Raw genomic sequence first — 19,235 nt, 5'->3', positions numbered from 1 at the left:
GGCCTGAAATGAGTGCAGCAGCATTGCCGCAACGTTGACTGAAACCAGGGACTAAATGCATGTTTGATAATACCCGATTGGACACGGGGCCCGATTTGACATGGGAGAGGGAAGCGGCCGTATGCAACAGGACAGAGTTGCTCAGGGATTGGCACCCGGCCTGCAATGAGTGCAGCCGCAATGTTGACTGAAACCAGACATGCATGTTTGATAATACCCGATTGGACACGGGACCCGATTGGACACGGGCATATTTGATAATCCCCGATTGGACACGGGACCCGATTGGACACGGGCATATTTGATAATCCCCGATTGGACACGGGACCCGATTGGACACGGGCATATTTGATAATCCCCGATTGGACACGGGACCCGATTGGACACGGGCATATTTGATTATCCCCGATTGGACACGGGAGGGAAGCGGCCACTGTTGGAAGGGACAGATTGCTCTAGGATTACACACCCAACATGAATGAGCGCTTCTCTGCAGCGCAATGAAAACATTAGCGTTAGCAATAGCTACCCATGATTTGGGCTCGCTACATTTGTGAATGAGGAAAACAGCGACTGAATGCTTGAGGGGGATCAAGCTCAAGACTGACTCACGTATGCCCAGACCGATCAGAGCTGATCTGACTTGGAAGTCAGACCAAGCGGAGAAGTCGACAGGAGAGGAGAGCCTTGAGCTGCGGCGGAGCAACGACGGTGGGACATCCGAACCAGGAGCTGGAGAGTCTGACATGCTTTGACGCTGCAATGCATAGGAGACAAGAGCAATAGACAGGTAGGAGGGGCACTCCTTTTAAACAGACCGCTTGGACGAATGGCAGGCTGTTATTGGATAATTGAATGTGATGACGTAACTAGTTCCGTCTCTTGGTAGAACTTCCGTAAACTCCCATTTCCGGGAACTTTTGTGAAGTAAAAAAAAAAACTGGTCCATTGGAGTGAATGGAGATGTCGCAACTCTTCTATTATACGGCTCTGTCTGAATCCATTTTGGAAGTTAGGCACCTTTGTGTGATTGGCCACACCCATTTCCACGCCCCCTTTTGGCCAGTGGGCGTGGAAGGTTAATCAGTTGGTCCTTTGCCCATGACCAACCTTTCTACAAAGTTTTGTGCAAATCTGTTCATAACTTTTTGAGAGATCCTGCCAACAAACAGACTGACCGACAAACAGACCAACCGACAAACAAACAGGGATGAAAACATGACCTCCCAGTGGGAATAAGTAGACATTATAGACCTCCTCCATATTGCAGTTTGACGCACAAATGTCGCCACTGTTTACACAGGGATTTGAAAAGATCCAAAATGTGGATCGTCAAATAAATGTCCACCACTAACGACACCTTCTTCCTTCCCTGTTTGCCTCCCCCCACCTCTCTCTCCACACACAGGAGCATCTTCCCACCTTCCTGTTTGATGGCTACGAGGATCTGGACACCTTCAAGCTGCTGGAGGAGGAGGACCTGGACGAGCTGAACATCAGAGAGCCTCAGCACAGAGCCGTGCTGCTCACGGCCGTCGAGCTGCTGCAGGAGTACGATGGTGGGTCAAGCCAGGCGGTCAAACCTGAGCACGTCTGACTGCTAACAGACATATAATGACTCAGAAAGACACTTATATCTCAGACACAACTCAAACGTTACAGACACACATGAGCACATACATCAGAAAGACACTTATATCTCAATGGCAACTCAAATGTTACAGACACACATGAGCACATACATTAGAAAGACGCTAATACACTGAGACACAACTCAAACGTTACAGACACACATGAACAAATACATTTAAAGTGTGCCATTCACATCCGCTGAGTTAAATTATGCATGCTTCACATATTCCAGAGGTTCAGGACAATTTATGGGCATGTACGGATACGGATGCAAAGATTATCGTCTCCTATACACAGACCAGCTACTTTTACTGCATCAACTGAGAAGAATTCTGATATTTGGCGCTTTGGCAAAACCTAAGTTTACAATGGCCAGTGTATTAACCTATGGAAAAGTATTGTAAGTAAGTACACAATGTACGGTGTCATTACGGTTTTAATGAAGGCATTTAAATAATGTGACACGTTCTAAATACATCATGTATTAGGGAGATCATCAAATACCTACACAGTAATATGTGTATTTTTAATACACTGGAATAAGGCTGATGCAACCAAATCCAGTTCATAAATCTTTTAGTTTTCATATAAATAGGTGTCTAAGCATTATTACACAAGGAGACCAGACACATCAAAAATAGGAAAAAATGGCTTAGACCCCAGAGGGTTAAACTCAACCCACTTTACACACACACACACACACACACACACACACACACACACACACACACACACACACACACACACACACACACACACACACACATACACACACACACACACACACACACACACACACACACATGTACACGTACACGTACACACACACACAGACACATACACACACACACACACATACACACACACACACACACACACACACACACACACACACACACACACACACACAAACACACACAAACACACACACACACACACACACACACACTCACACTTGTATGTATTACTTACCTGTGAGGACCTTCATTAACTATGCTCACTCCCTAACCTCGAAACTTAACCCTTACCCCAAACTAAACCTAATCCTAACTGCAGTCTTAAACCTAAACCCAAGTCCAAACCCTAGACTAGCTCCTTATAGAGCGCCGCAGGAATGAGTCCGGAAGTATACTTCTGGGTTTGTACTGTAAATGGGGTTTAGAATGGGGATTTCACTTAAATGCATAAAATAAGGTCTGTGGTTAACAAAGGTTTATGGGAAAGCGGATTTGGGTTCAGTAGGATAATCTTCACAAACGTGAATAACTTTTATGACTGTAAATGCATTTTTTTAACATGTTTTTTTATAAAACGCTTCAAAAGTCATAAAAGTGATTCAAGTCCCTGGAAACCAGAAATATGTTTTTATTATTTAACATTTGAGTTCATCACATCACAGGAACCTATGTCAATAAGCCACCAGCCAAATTTGAACAATGATGAACGTCGCAAAGTATATAAATTTAGGTTTGACAGTCATGACAAAAGTCATGAGAATCAATTAGATTTTAGAGTGTATTTTCTCCCGCGGACTGTGTGGGCGTGTCCCGTCTGCAGCAGGTCTCTCTCTCTCTCTCTCTCTCTCTCTCTCGGAGGAGACCTGCTCGGAGGAGACCTCTCTCTCCGTTAACGGAGAGAGAGAGAGAGAAGGAGAGAGAGAGAGAAGGAAAGAGAGATGGTGTGTGTGTGTGTGTGTGTGTGTGTGTGTGTGTGTGTGTGTGTGTTCGCGCGTTGCTTGGCGCATAGCACAGACAGAGAGGTTTTTTACAGAGAGGAAGAGATCTCTGCCGCTGCGCTACTGTGTGTGTGTCAGCGTGTGTCTGCGCGCGTGCGTGCATGCATGTGTGTGATTTGATTAAATCTTATGACGTGATAAGATCATGCATTTTAGCACCGCGCGCACCGCTCTCTTCAATGAGGAAATGGAAATCCAGACCTTGTAGAAAAGCGATTTTTGGGGTTAGGGTTGAAAGTAATGTCAATTAATTTCTGAGGCACACAATTACTCACATAAGACCCTAAATTTAATAGTTAGAAGGTTTTTGTGGATTTTGGTTTCCAGGGACTTTAATGTTTGTGAAGATTATCCTGCTGAACCAAAATTAGCTTTCCCATAAACTTTTGTCCCTGATGAACCAAAACGGCTGCGATTTCTGGTTAAGCCTACAAAAATACGTCATCCCTGCAGTACTCTGTAGAAGTGAGAACCAGCGAAATGTCCTCACTTTGGAGTAGTTTGTGTCTCTTTCTATCGGTGTAACTGTGAGGACATTGAATCCTCATACGTGTAGAAATAAAGGAAGACACACAGGTGTAACTGTGAGGACATTGAATCCTCATACGTGTAGAAATACAGGAAGACACACAGGTGTAACTGTGAGGACATTGAATCCTCATACGTGTAGAAATACAGGAAGACACACAGGTGTAACTGTGAGGACATTGAATCCTCATACGTGTAGAAATACAGGAAGACACACAGGTGTAACTGTGAGGACATTGACTCCTCATACGTGTAGAAATACAGGAAGACACACAGGTGTAACTGTGAGGACATTGAATCCTCGTACGTGTAGAAATACAGGAAGACACACAGGTGTAACTGTGAGGACATTGAATCCTCATAAGTGTAGGAATACAGGAAGACACACAGGTGTAACTGTGAGGACATTGAATCATCATACGTGTAGAAATACAGGAAGACACACAGGTGTAACTGTGAGGACATTGAATCCTCGTACGTGTAGAAATACAGGAAGACACACAGGTGTAACTGTGAGGACATTGAATCCTCGTATGTGTAGAAATACACGAAGACACACCGGTGTAACTGTGAGGACATTGAATCCTCATACGTGTAGAAATACAGGAAGACACACAGGTGTAACTGTGAGGACATTGAATCCTCATACGTGTAGAAATACAGGAAGACACACAGGTGTAACTGTGAGGACATTGAATCCTCGTACGTGTAGAAATACAGGAAGACACACAGGTGTAACTGTGAGGACATTGAATCCTCGTACGTGTAGAAATACAGGAAGACACACAGGTGTAACTGTGAGGACATTGAATCCTCGTACGTGTAGAAATACAGGAAGACACACAGGTGTAACTGTGAGGACATTGAATCCTCGTACGTGTAGAAATACAGGAAGACACACAGGTGTAACTGTGAGGACATTGAATCCTCATACGTGTAGAAATACAGGAAGACACACAGGTGTAACTGTGAGGACATTGAATCCTCGTACGTGTAGAAATACAGGAAGACACACAGGTGTAACTGTGAGGACATTGAATCCTCGTATGTGTAGAAATACAGGAAGACACACAGGTGTAACTGTGAGGACATTGAATCCTCGTACGTGTAGAAATACAGGAAGACACACAGGTGTAACTGTGAGGACATTGAATCCTCGTACATGTAGAAATACAGGAAGACACACAGGTGTAACTGTGAGGACATTGAATCCTCGTACGTGTAGAAATACAGGAAGACACACAGGTGTAACTGTGAGGACATTGAATCCTCGTAAGTGTAGAAATACAGGAAGACACACAGGTGTAACTGTGAGGACATTGAATCCTCGTACGTGTAGAAATACAGGAAGACACACAGGTGTAACTGTGAGGACATTGAATCCTCATACGTGTAGAAATAAAGGAAGACACACAGGTGTAACTGTGAGGACATTGAATCCTCGTACGTGTAGAAATACAGGAAGACACACAGGTGTAACTGTGAGGACATTGAATCCTCATACGTGTAGAAATACAGGAAGACACACAGGTGTAACTGTGAGGACATTGAATCCTCATACGTGTAGAAATACAGGAAGACACACAGGTGTAACTGTGAGGACATTGAATCCTCGTACGTGTAGAAATACAGGAAGACACACAGGTGTAACTGTGGGGACATTGAATCCTCATACGTGTAGAAATACAGGAAGACACACAGGTGTAACTGTGAGGACATTGAATCCTCGTACGTGTAGAAATACAGGAAGACACACAGGTGTAACTGTGAGGACATTGAATCCTCATACGTGTAGAAATACAGGAAGACACACAGGTGTAACTGTGAGGGCATTGAATCATCATAAGTGTAGACATACAGGAAGACACACAGCTGTAACTGTGAGGACATTTAATCCTCATAAGTGTAGAAATACAGGAAGACACACATGTGTAACTGTGAGGACATTGAATCCTCATAAGTGTAGAAATACAGGAAGACACACAGCTGTAACTGTGAGGACATTTAATCCTCATAAGTGTAGAAATACAGGAAGACACACAGGTGTAACTGTGAGGACATTGAATCCTCATACGTGTAGAAATACAGGAAGACACACAGGTGTAACTGTGAGGACATTGAATCCTCATAAGTGTAGAAATACAGGAAGACACACAGGTGTAACTGTGAGGACATTGAATCCTCATAAGTGTAGAAATACAGGAAGACACACAGGTGTAACTGTGAGGACATTTAATCCTCATAAGTGTAGAAATACAGGAAGACACACAGGTGTAACTGTGAGGACATTGAATCCTCGTACCTGTAGAGATACAGGAAGACACACAGATGATGCTTTACTGTAGCAGGTCTACCCTTGGATCTCTGAAAGTGACTGTGGCCCCCTGTTGGTGGTGTTGTGCTCTGCACGCAGCAGCGACCCTGAGCGAGGCAGTCAGTCCGGAGGCTCCCAGGAGAAGCTGCTCCTGGACAGGCGCGGCCTGGCGGGGGATTCCCCGCGCGACTCGGGCTGCTACGAGAGCACCGAGAACCTGGAGAACGGTAATGACAGTCTGAGTCGACTGTGACCACTGCCCCCATCCCTCACTAGGAAGACTGCCGTAGTCTTCCACACTTCTTCTCCATGCTTGGGCATTCCAGACCGCCAGTTTTCATGCTCTTATTTTGGAAAGACTCTGCCCTCGCCTCATTTGCTTACGATGCTCACTTCCCCCCCTCCCCCCCCTAGCATTTTATTCTTTCATACTGTCATACTTGATTCTGTTTCTGCATCATTGAATCAAACAATGTTCTTATGATCTCTACTCTCACATCTGTTTCAATGTTCTTATGATCTCTACTCTCACATCTGTTTCAATGCATTTGAGAGCTGACATGCCACTGCCTTTCTTTACCAGAATTACCTTTTCTCAATAGAGAGCCAAAGTGAACGTCACTTCCTGCTTCAGCACTGCACCAGAGATTTTCATCCGCCCTTTATTTTCCCATAGACATTTTGTAAAATGCTTATAAAAATAGTTTTACTTCGGCAAACCAAACGGTTCAGCTATATTTAGAATCGAGAGAGAACATAGAACATTTCACTCGGACCAAAACTTAAAAATAGAACATCGGGGGAAAAAATCTTTAAATCCGCATTTTTTTTTAACATTTTGGTCCCAGTGAAATGTTATGTGGTCTCTCCTGTTTCTAAATATATCTGAACCGTTTGGTTTGACCAAGTAAAACTATTTTTTATAAGCATTTTACGAAATGTCTATGGAAAAATAAATGGCGGATGAAAATCTCTGGTACAGTGCTGAAGCAGGAAGTGACGTTCCATTTTGGCCCTCTATAGCGTTGAAAAGAAAAAAGAGAGAAAGTACAATCTTCTCTATCTTTATTATTGAGGGACTAAAGAGCTTACTTGCATCACGCAGACCAGTCATCTCTAAAGCGGTGGTTCTCAAAGTGGGCTCCGGGGACCCCCAGGGGTCCTTGAGGGCTTTCCAGGGGGTCGCCAGCAAAAAGGGGGATACATTATTTCATATTTTCACTATAATACCATCCATAAGTAACACAATGACAGAATCTAAGACTATTTCAGTCATGTATTTCAAACACTTTTTGTAATAAAACATCTAAAAGAAAAAGTCTTATCAGATGGGGGACCCTGGGACAAAATCTTATAAATGGGGGTCCGTGTCTAATCTGTGTCAGTTTAGGGGTCCTGACATGAAACAGTTTGAGAAGCGCCGCTCTAAAGGTCTTTCTCAGAAACCTGTACAATGTCTATGTCGAGCCGCTTGTAGGTCTACTCACAAATACATCTGGCCTTGTGAGTGGTGACTCGTGTGGTGGTTTTTGCGTTTTGCTGAAAATGGTGACTGTTGTGTGACTACAAGAGTTTAAAAAAAGAAAAAAGTGTTTCCACTCGAGTTTTAAATAGTTTGAAAAACAATAATTTCCCATAATTGCAGTACATATTTACTGTGAATGCTTGCTTTTACTCATAACTATATCCTTTTTATTGTGGTTATTTGGTTTGGTTAAGTCTTTAGAGGACAGTGAAAATACAAAGAGTTGTGCTCTTGTAAATGTCTAAGCTGATGTGGGGAGAGGATGATGTCAGAGTAGCCTATTTTCCACACTTGTACAGTATATTTCTCTCAAGATTTTGCTGTTTTTGCGTGTATATTTTTCTAGTTCAGTATAATATATTGTTGCACAATATTTTATCATGTGCCTGAATACTGCATTATACAGAGTAATAAAAAAAAACACTAATTGGTATAATTATACTTGTTGAAATGTGGCATTTTTTTTTTATCATTGTAAATGCACTGAAATGCATACTGAGGAAAACCTCGAAAAGAGTAGAACAAAGTTTGCTCCGATCAATTCAATAAACAGTTTGTGTGACGTAACTAAAGGTCAAAGTTCAACTAACCATATCTACAACAGTCTGGCCAGTTCTCAAGTGTGCTACTGTCATGGTTGAGCGTGAGGAATAAACGGCTCAATGCTTCACCAGACTGGACTGCTTGCTTCTTTTATTTCCATTCACATGTTTTTTACACTTTTGTTTTTTTTCCCAATATTTTATTAAAATTTTTCTCTGAAGAGTTATTTTTCATACATCTTTCTTGGACGTCCTTCCACACTGGCTATATACTCTTTCCCAACACTGGCCACACCCCTGCTGCTTTCTTTCTTATAAGGGCAACACATCCAATGCATGTGCAGTTAAAGGAACACTTCACCCAAAAAATAAAATGACATCATCATCTTCTCTCCATACCCCCATGCAAGTTGAAACACAGGTGAAGTTTGTCCATATAACAGACTACACAAGGAGGTTTCCAGCACAACTGGAGAGAAAACAACCAGTCGTCATTGACTTCAGTTGAATAAGTTGTGCTGGCAACCTCCCTCTGTTATATATGGACACATTTCACCTGTGTTTCAACAAGCATGAGGGTGAGCAGATGATGACAGCATTTACATTTTTGGGTGAACTGCCACTTTAACTGAAATCTGCATGATCTGCACACATGCTGCACTTGTTTATTTCAGGGAGGGACAAAAAGACGCCTTCGTCCATGAGCAGGTCCTCGTCCGGCTGCGAGTCGAGCCCCCTCCCGTCCCCCGAGTACCCCGCCCTCCCCCTGACCTCCCCCTGCCCTACTAAGACCTTTCAAAAGAGTGTCCCAGGAGGCCTGCCTGCTAGCTCACCATCGCTAAGACCCCCTAAGAACAGCCCAGCGAGCGTTCACCATGCCTGTGAAGCCAGGGCTCGGAGCAGGAGCTGCGTGGAGCTAACGGCTTTTAATGCAGGACCAGAGCTGCTGAGAAGATGCTTCTCCCTGACAGGAGTCCAGAACAGAGAACTCCTCAGCCCCAAAGACCGGAATCTGACACCCAGAGGCCATGTTTCCACCCTCTGAACCTCTGAGCGCATCATGTGGGGTTGTGCACATCAATTCAGACATGGATAAACGGGCGGAGACATCTGCATGCACACACCTGAACCCGCCCCCCACAGTCCCAGCAAAAAGGCCAGATCATCCCGGAGGAGCTGCACCCCCTTCCTCGTCAAACCCATGCAGAGAGCCATTACCCACAGAAAGCGCCTGCATGCACACCTACATGGACCCAGAGGAGAACAGGAGTCCATCCATTTCGGCCAATTCTGAAGCCCGCCGGCTGCGGTTGAAGGGAAAGAAGAAAATGTTCATGACCTCGGTGAACCTGGAGGCCCTGCTGGAGGAAAGACTCCAGCTGCAGGGTATCGATCTGACAATGGAACCCTTTTCTGACAAGGTATTGGCTTCAAATTAGAGTACGCTGTCACTTCACAGATCAGTGCTGCTGTTGGATTCATACATTTTTCAGGGATTTTTCCATTTGGAAAAAAAAAAAACATTTTCAAAATGATTTACTAAATTTTACCATTGATTATCAGAGGGTTTCATGGACCCAAAAGTCATAAAACTTCTACCAATGAAGGATCCTTCAGCTGCAGTGAAAACATGAATGATGCTACTTTGTAGGTGTAATGGATATCAAATGTATTTACACCTACCACATATTTACACTGTAAATGCATATGATGTAAATGACTTGGAACATTGCTATTACTATTTAGGAACATTGCTATTACGATTTAGTATTTGGCCAAGTTCATATATCAAAAGGTTCCTTCCAATGGAAATCTCAACTTTAGGAAACATCTGAGACGATCATTTAAAGGAGAATTTCGTTTTTTTTTTAACCTGGACCCCTCTCCTCACATTAATTATGATCTGACGACTCACCCAGCGATCTCCGCGGCGTTTCTGGCCCGGCTGGCCAGTTGGCCAGCCGGCAGGAAGGTATCGCGGGACTTGACGAGACTTGGTGACCGAGATCACGAATGAGGTAATTTGATCCCTGGGAGACACCAGGAAACAGCCCCGGGGGGAATATCAGTCTGGTGGTTGTTGAGGGATGAGATTATGATGATATGTGGCGAAAACGGGAATAAAACTGGCTATTTAGATGGAGGAAAGACAGGCTGCCACTTGGCCCCCTCGGAGCTCCATTTTACGACTGGCTTGGACGCTATTGATCTCAAAACAACGCTAGGACGGCCAGAAACGCCGCGGAGATCGCTGGGTGAGTCGTCAGATCATAATTAATGTGAGGAGAGAGGGGTCCAGGTTAAAAAAAAACGAGATTCTCCTTTAATAATACTGACCGATCCATTTAGATTGTGATTTACACATAACTGGATCCTTTTGCAGTACGGTCGATATGGAATCCCTCAGTCTGTGGTTCAGATGTTCTCCGCTCAGCTGAACTGGTCTGCAATGGAGACTGCCTCTGCCATGGACCTGCTCAGACTCCAGCAGCTCCGCAGGCAGCAGCGCTTGGCAGTGAGTGGAAGGAACTCTTCAATCTGTCTTTAAAAGGGACAGCTCACCCTAAAATCCAAAATACATATTTCCCCCCTCACCTGTAGTGCTATTTATCCATCTAGATTGTTTGGTGTTAGTTGTCTAGCTTTTGGAGATCTCAGCTGTAGAGATGTCTGCCTTCTCTCCAACACATTGGAACTGGATGACACTTGGCTTGTGGTGCTCAAAGCGCCAAAAAATGCAATGGAGAAACTCAACAGCCTTTTCAGAAATCATGACCTAGTTACTCAAGATAATCCACAGACTTGTGTTGTGAGCAGTTTTATGGAGGAACAATTTTTGACCAAACTACACCTGATAGCTAGCTGCTGCTCTGCAGCTGCTAGTTTCATGTGGGAAGTAGTTAGCAGCAGTGTTGGGCAAGTTGCTTTCAAAATGTAATATACTACATATTACTAGTTACTTTCATTTGAAAGTAATAAGTTACTTTACAATATTACTTTCCATGTAGAGTAACTCGTTACTTATTACACTACTTTTGCATTACTTTTACCAAAACAACAGCAGCAGCAGAATGACATCGCCGCCCCGGAACCATCCCGAGAACTCAATTTGTAACTTGAGTTACTTGACAAAGTAACTGGTATAATATTACTGAAATCCTATAAGTAATAAGTTATATTACTGAGTTACTGCTAAAAGTAATATATTACATGTAATATGTTACTTTTGTAATGAGTTACCCCCAACACTGGTTAGCAGCTAGTGGGTGTAGTTCGGTCGAGAGACAATAGTTCCTACATGAAACTGCTCACAACAAGGTCTGTGGATTATCTTGAGTCATGATTTCTGGAAAGAGACACTGCTGTTGAGTTTTTCAAAAAAAAAATTTTTTGGCACTTTGAGCACCACAAGCCGGGTGCCATCCAGTTCCATTGTATTGGAGAGAAGGCAGACATCTCTACGGCTGATATCTCCAAAACCCAGACAGCTATCTCAAAACAATCTATGGATGAATAGCACTACAGGTGAGAGGAAAAATATGTATTTTGGATTTTAGGGTGAGCTGTTTCTTTCTCATTCATGTCACAGATATGAAACTGTCTTTAAAGAGCATGGAGCAGGGTAATTCCTTTGCTAAATGTATACTTAACCTTGTCCCTATGTCCATTTGAAAAGTTAATGCATAATTAAAAAAAAAAAGTTTGAAAAAAAATATGGAGAAAAACACCTTCCTTTTTCAGAAGGAAATAACAGACTTTTAATCTGACAAGAAAAAGCCTGCTACGTCACAGTGGGGAGTGGCTCCCGCGTGCGTGTCTCCCTCTCCCCTCCCACTGTGCTTGTCTGCGCTGTGACACGCTCTATCTCTCTCTCTCTCTCTCTCTCTCTCTCTCTCTCTCTCTCGCTCTCTCGGTGTGTGTGTGTGTGTGTGTGTGTGTGTGTGTGTGTGTGTGTCTACGCTGTGTGACACGCTCTCTTTCTCGTCTCTCTTCACTCGAGGGAGGGGGAGGCTGCGGCTCCTTCCTCCTCAAGCAGCACAGCACCGCTGCTCTGCTCTGCTCTGCTCTGCTCTGCTCTGCTCTGCGCCGGGCTGTCTGCAGCCTGGGGTCCGTTCTGCTGTGCGGGAGAAAGAAGGAGGAGGAGAAACCGCCACCTCCACAGCCAGCCACCTCACACACCCCAACTGTTTAATAGTGCCCGGCTCGCATGCCTCTCGGTCGGCTGGCCGGACAATATGCACCCCGCTGCAGCAGCAGCTTCGGGAGGTTTTCGGTTTGTGTTCGGGACTTCGGCTCTAACTCGGCCAGATGGCTGGACACGAGTGATACGTCACTTTTGCGCGCGCGTGTGTGTGTGTGTGTGTGTGTGTGTGTGTGTGTGTGTGTGTGTGTGTGTGCGTGCGTGTGTGTGTATCGAATTACAGTCCGCACCTCGGCCCGCCTCTGCTCGCTTGCTTTCTCAACTCTCTCCGCGGTCCGTTGTTTCGTAGCTGGGCTGTTCCTGCTCTCTTTCACTGTCAAAATTAGGCTGAGGCCATCATATGCATGTGCATAAACATTTGCTACCTCCTCTTCCTCCTGAAAACCGGCGTTAGCATCCATAGTGTGTGACTGACAGCCCTGACCTAAGTGACGACAGACAGAGGGACAGACAGAGGGACAGACGGTCATGCCTGGCGACTCCCCACTGTGACGTCAGAGTTTTGGGATCCAAGATGTCAAAATAAAAGTTAAAAAAGTAAAACGACCCCAGAAGTCACTGTAGTGTATATGTAAGTGTCTTAATGTGAAAATCGAGTTCCTCCATAATTCACCTACACATTGACTGATTGGGGTCTCTAACCTGCCCCATGCTCTTTAAGGCTTTAAGGCTCATTCTAAGTTAAGTTAGTAAAGTTAAGTTAGTTAAGTTAAGTTCTCCCTCCTTTCCCACAGGTGCCAATAAAAGGTTTGACCAACGCCTGTCAACGGACAAAATGGCAGGATCCCGTTGAGAACATGTGATGGCAGATTTTTGCGTCTTGCATCTCTAAATAGAAGCAGAGGCAAACGAAAGATATTTGACATGGGGTGCGTTCGGAAATAGCTGCTCCGAGCGCCAGAGCGCACACTGGACCATTCGTAAATTGGGAGCGCCGTTGTAATGTAGCATAGATCCGCGCTGTCGTTTTATTTCAGTGTGGAACATCAGAGTGGATTTACGAACGCACCCATGGACTTCATGAAGTGTAAGTGTATATTACTGTATATTTTGTCTGTCTACTCTACTCACTTATTTTGAATGCTTTTTATTTTTACTTTTTTCTTTTACTCTTCTTTTATTTTTTGTCTATTTGTTTTAATAATAATAATAATAATAATAATAATAATAAGTGATAACTTGGATTTATAGAGCGCCTTTCAAGGAACCCAAGGATGCTTTACAATAAGTGACACAAGATGACAAATAAAAACAACATAGAGAAGAGAGGCCAAACTGGCTTTGTTTTCTTCTTTCCTTCTTATTTCTGTTGTATTGTGTGCTTTGTACAGATTGTTATTTGCTTTTCTGAGGTAGAATAAGTCCTTCTAGGCTTTCCTGTCTCTACCTGCATATTATTTTCTTGTTTGTATTTTGTTTTTAATTCATTTCTGTTTTTATTGTGTGCAAATAAATAAAACAAAACAAAAATGTTACTGGCTTTTCTAGAATAATGGTTACTGCAATTGACAGCAAGCTTTCATGTCACAAAAATCAATACTCCCAGACAAAGTATTACAACCTTGTCCCTGAACTGAGGTTGCCTGTAAATACTGTACATGCAGGCACAGAAACATGGGAAAATACTGGATAGCATGTAATGCAGTTGATGCAATACAATTATGAGCAATAAAGACAAACTACAGTTAGGAGAATTGCAGATTTTGGGAACCCCCGGATTTCCTATTATACATGTTCAAATATAAGAGACTATTTATACTATGGCTTGGCTGAATACTTGATGGTCATTATTTAACGAGCAATGTGCATCCATAGTCTGGATGTAAAGAGATCAAAATTGTAACCTGACCGAACATCAACCTCTTGTCCACACGGGGTCAGTCACAACCTCTTATCCTGAGCTCAGCAACACTCCAGCTTCTGATGCATGCTGGGATAGAGCAATGGACAACAAGCAGTAAAAAAAGTAATATATTACGCACATTACTTTAAAAAAAGTAATGCCTCCCTGGAGAAAGTAATTTGTTACACTACTTGTTACATTACTTTTGCGTTACTCCGCAACATCGCCTGAGATGCATTGTCACCTAATTGCCAGTTAACAATATAACATGAAACATTACATATGCCCATATCAGCACAAATCCATATCCCAATAATTAGGACATACACAAGACCTCACTCCTCCCCGTCCCTCCAGCCCATCCAATCTAGTCGTTGCATTGTTTAATCGAGTGCATGAAAAAGCACTGCATGTTTGTTGTTTCTTTTCCCATCATGCTGCAGATTCAATCCTGATCCTGCAGATAATTGAAGAACTTATGTAATGCAAGTAATGCTATAAGTGTTTGAATTGTAACTGTAATGTGATTACCGGATTTAGGGACTACTTGTTATTACAGACAAATGTAATGTGATTACAGTAATGCATTACTCTGTAATCTTGCAAACTTTGTAATGCATTACCCCCCAACACTGCCAACAAGTGCTCAAAACTCCTTGAACCAGCATCTCTGTCTCTTTCCAAGGGAATGTCTGAACTTTGCCAAAATAATCCATCCATCTGACAGGTGTATTGGGAACAAGCATATGAAATACATGCAGCAATAATACATATTAGGAAATGTAAACCTTTTAAATAAAAAATAAAGAAAGAAAGACCAAACTGTCTTGTCTTATCCCAACTCTGCATCATCTATTCAAATTGCTCCTGCCAGAACTACCCTTTGTATAATAATCAATTGACCGATGACCAAAAGGGTGGACAGGGTGGAGTGACCTGACACGGCCTAGAGTGTGTTCTATTGAGTGTGATCAATAGAACACATGAGAACAAATAGATTAACAGAACCTTTAAAGGAACACTGCAAAGGATGAAGGTGGGGCATAGATTGAGGTGCGGTAATTAAATCCTGATTGTGGGTACTAATGACGTGTGTAACTGGCAATGGTGAGAGGTGATGTGAAGGATTCTCTGAGATTAAGTCCAGGACGTTTAGCTTGGGGTTTTGAACAGCTGCCCCTTCAAATGGTACATTTATTTGAAACAGATACACAAATCACAAGCTGGTCTGGTTAAGTGTCAGTTGATGTATAGTTCAAATTAAGTAGTCGCCCCATGGAGGAAGTGAGCAGGTGATGTGGCCTGGGCAGCGACGAACAGGCACAACAGGTGTAGAGGGTGTCCAGGAGGCTGGGCCGAAGGGTGGAGCAACCCTGGACGATGGCCCGGACACCAACGACACAGGCGGAACCTTTCAGGAGACTGGGCCTGACACTGGTAATGAAGACTGTGATGGTGGCTGGGCCGTGCAGAAGACTAAGGATGGGCAAAAACAAAAGGGGTCAGAGGTCACAGACCTAAAAGAGGCCTCAATTGTCATGCCTGGCCTAATGTCAAATTCAAAGCAACGAAAGCTAAATTACATAACATCCAGTGTGACAGTCAGGCAGACAGCAGTGGCAGACAGACATCAGTCAGTGAGGTAGACCGGCGAAACACACAGTCAGTCAGAGAGACGCTGACTGACAGTCAGGTAGACAGGCAGACAGTGAGACAGACAGACAGTCAGTCAATCAGGTAGACAGACAGACAGTCAGGTAGACAGTGAGACAGACAGTCGTGCAGACAGAGTCAGTTAGTCACTGACTGAGGTAGGCTACTGACTGTCTGTCTCACTGTCTGTCTATCTGCTGACTGACAGTCAGGTAGACAGACAGTGAGACAGATTGACAGACAAAGAGACATGCAGACGGTCAGACAGACACGCTAGCTAGTCGTTATACTGTACAACACCACAACATGAGCGGCAGGTTTGCCTCAAATATAACAGCTGAAAGCTAACGTTAGCTTGCAAGCGAACATTAATGTAACGTTACATAAACATCTGTTTTAGCTGATATAAGTTTGAAAGCATAGCCACATGGAGAGGACAACATAAAAACGACAAACAAGATAAACTAGAACGACCGCAACGCGGACTTATGCCTCCGCCATTACTTAATTTTGGAGTCCAAATCGCCATTTGAGGCAAATTGGAAGAGATTCCGTCAAGGCGCTCCTGTGATGTTGCGTTACAGAGCTTGGAAATTGGGTGTGTGAGAGGTCACAGTGACCTTGAACTTTGACCACCAAAATGTAATCAGTTCATCCTTGAGTCCAAGTCGATGTTTTGAGAAGTTTGATTAAATTCCGTCAAGGCATTCCTGAGATATCGCGTTAACAAGCTTGAAAATGGCGTTCGAGAGCTCACCTTGACCTTTGACCTTTGACCACCAAAATCTAATCAGATAATCCTTGAGTGTAAGGCGATGTTTGAGGCAAATTTGATGAAACTCCGTCAAGAGATATCGCGTTAACAAGCTGGAAAATGGCGTTTGAGAGGTCACAGTGACCTTGACCTTTGACCAGCAAAATGTAATCAGTTCATCCTTGAGTCCAAGTCGATGTTTGAGACAAGTTTGATTAAATTCCGTCAACGCATTCCTGAGATATCACGTTAACAAGCTTGAAAATGGCGTTTGAGAGGTCACAGTGACCTTGACCTTTGACTTTTGACCACCAAAATCTAATCAGTTGATCCTTGAGTCTAAGTAGATGTTTGAGGCAAATTTGATGAAATTCCGTCAAGGTATTCATGAGATATGGCGTTAACAAGCTGGAAAATGGCGTTTGAGAGGTCACAGTGACCTTGACCTTTGACCTTTGACCACCAAAATCTAATCAGTTCATCCTTGAGTACAAGTCGATGTTTGAGACAAGTTTGATTAAATTCCGTCAAGGCATTCCTGAGATATCGCGTTAACAAGCTTGAAAATGGCGTTCGAGAGGTCACAGTGACCTTGACCTTTGACCACCAAAATCTAATCAGTTCATCCTTGAGTCCAAGTCGATGTTTGAGACAAGTTTGATTAAAGGTCCCAATTCGTGCAGCTGTAACCTCTTAAAAACGTGTGTCTCTGGTCCATAAAACATGATTCTGGATTAATTTGTCGAAAATATAGCAACCCCGTTTGTTGTGACGGAGTTGTCACTTCCTCATCTCGTTGCGTCCCAAGAATGGTCTGTTTCTATAATATATTCAGAACTAACAGTTCCCATTGGCCGCTGAGGGAGAGCCCGCCCCAGGCTCCCAGTGGCCAATCAGATTAGCGTCTGTGGACCAGCACGCTGGGTTGTGTCCACAACTAACGCTATCGCTAACTTAACGTTGCTACGCTAAAGAGGACATCTCAAAATGCCTAGACTTACCGAATGCACCCCCGCAGTTGCTGGATCACGTACAGTTGGCGTCGCTCCAGCTAGAAGTGTTAATTTTGTGGCTATAGACAAAATGGTGCAGATAGCTTGTGTGAGAGAGACCCGCGCAGTATGCTTGAGGACCATCGTGACGTCCCGATACCCCGTCTGGGGGAACAGAGCGTTTGGGGGTATGGCTTGAAGGAGACTGCAGGGGGAAGCTGGATAGGGACAAATCCAACTGTGGCAGTTCTGAGCTTGTGACCACTCATTACAGGGAGGGATGACAGCAGTATATGTAAAAACAGCTTTTGCACGGAATGGGACCTTTAAATTCCGTCAAGGCATTCCTGAGATATTGCGTTAACAAGCTTGAAAATGGCGTTCGAGAGGTCACAGTGACCTTGACCTTTGACCTTTGACCACCAAAATCTAATCAGATCATCCTTGAGTCTAAGTCGATGTTTGAGGCAAATTTGATGAAATTCCCTCCAGGCGTTCCTCAGATATCGCGTTAACAAACATCGTACGGACGGCCAGCCGTACGGACGTACGGCCGTACGGACGGACGGACAACCCGGATCCATAATGCCTCCGGCCTGGCTATCGCCGGCGGAGGCATAAAAATAACGAAATAACGTTACTAACCAGAAAGCTGCAGAGTGGCATTGATCTCGGAGTATGTTTGTCCACAGTTCGTGGATCAAGTTATGATAAGGTTCAAGTGCGGCCATAACTGCAATAAGTTGTCAAAACGTAACAAGCAAACTTCAGACCATACAACTCCTCTCTTCCTGTTTTCTGAGACTGAAACTTCCGCGGAAATGTCGCGCATGTGCCTCCTCCTCTCCTCGTTTTCCCAGCATTCACGGGGGGTTAAAAAAATATCGAAATATCACAGAAAGAAAACAACAAAACAAATAAAACTTGATTTTCCCCTTTTCCCGTTTAGTTTTAAAACAGAAAAACCTCCTATTTTTTCGTTTTTGGATTTTCCGTTTGTCCGTTTTGGTTTTAAAACGGAAAAAGAAAAAAACAAAACCGTTATTTGGTTTTTTTCCGATTTGGTTTTGAAACGGAAAAACGAAAGAACACAACATACACGGATTGAACAGATTATAAAACAGGCATTACAAGATATTCCACCATGGTCATTTTTACATACAGGCTAAAACACCAGTGGTTCCACACTCTGGATGAGAACCTAACAGAGCTCAAAACAGGGTTGGTTAACGCTAAAATAATGCTGTTTGCAGAGTCTGATAATCTGCACATGCATCTGTAACTGAGATTTGGTATTACAGCTGCGCGCGCAGGTGGCTACACTGATGTCTACAAACATTTGACTGGCACTACAGCTTCTTGGTGCTTTAAGCAGCAGCCTCATGCTGTTATAGGCCACTGTGAGTCTCTGCATGCTGCCTCTTCTGCAGTACCGCCACAAGTGGGCAGTATACAGCAGGGTACAGTAGGCTTTAAAAAGAGAGATCTTCACCGCCACAGGACAAAAATGAAATTT

General features: G+C 43.7%; 1 protein-coding gene across 1 annotated transcript in view; it reads left to right on the top strand.

The window, feature by feature from the left end:
• LOC310773373 (SAM and SH3 domain-containing protein 1-like) overlaps positions 1-9,321 on the top strand; it is a gene marked incomplete at both ends in the record, with an annotated part of 66,327 nt that extends 57,006 nt beyond the window's left edge. The window contains 3 exons of the mRNA XM_083633240.1: positions 1,409-1,563; positions 6,309-6,436; positions 8,951-9,321. Coding sequence (XP_083489366.1) covers positions 1,409-1,563; positions 6,309-6,436; positions 8,951-9,321 — 654 coding nt within the window. The remainder of the gene's footprint in view (positions 1-1,408; positions 1,564-6,308; positions 6,437-8,950) is intronic.
• Positions 9,322-19,235: the final 9,914 nt, after the last annotated feature.

This window comes from Poromitra crassiceps, assembly GCF_964638095.1.
Source record: "Poromitra crassiceps genome assembly, chromosome: 3".
Taxonomy (NCBI): Eukaryota; Metazoa; Chordata; class Actinopteri; order Beryciformes; family Melamphaidae; genus Poromitra; species Poromitra crassiceps.
Note: the sequence above shows the minus strand (reverse complement) of the source record. Positions and strands in the feature narration are given on the sequence as shown.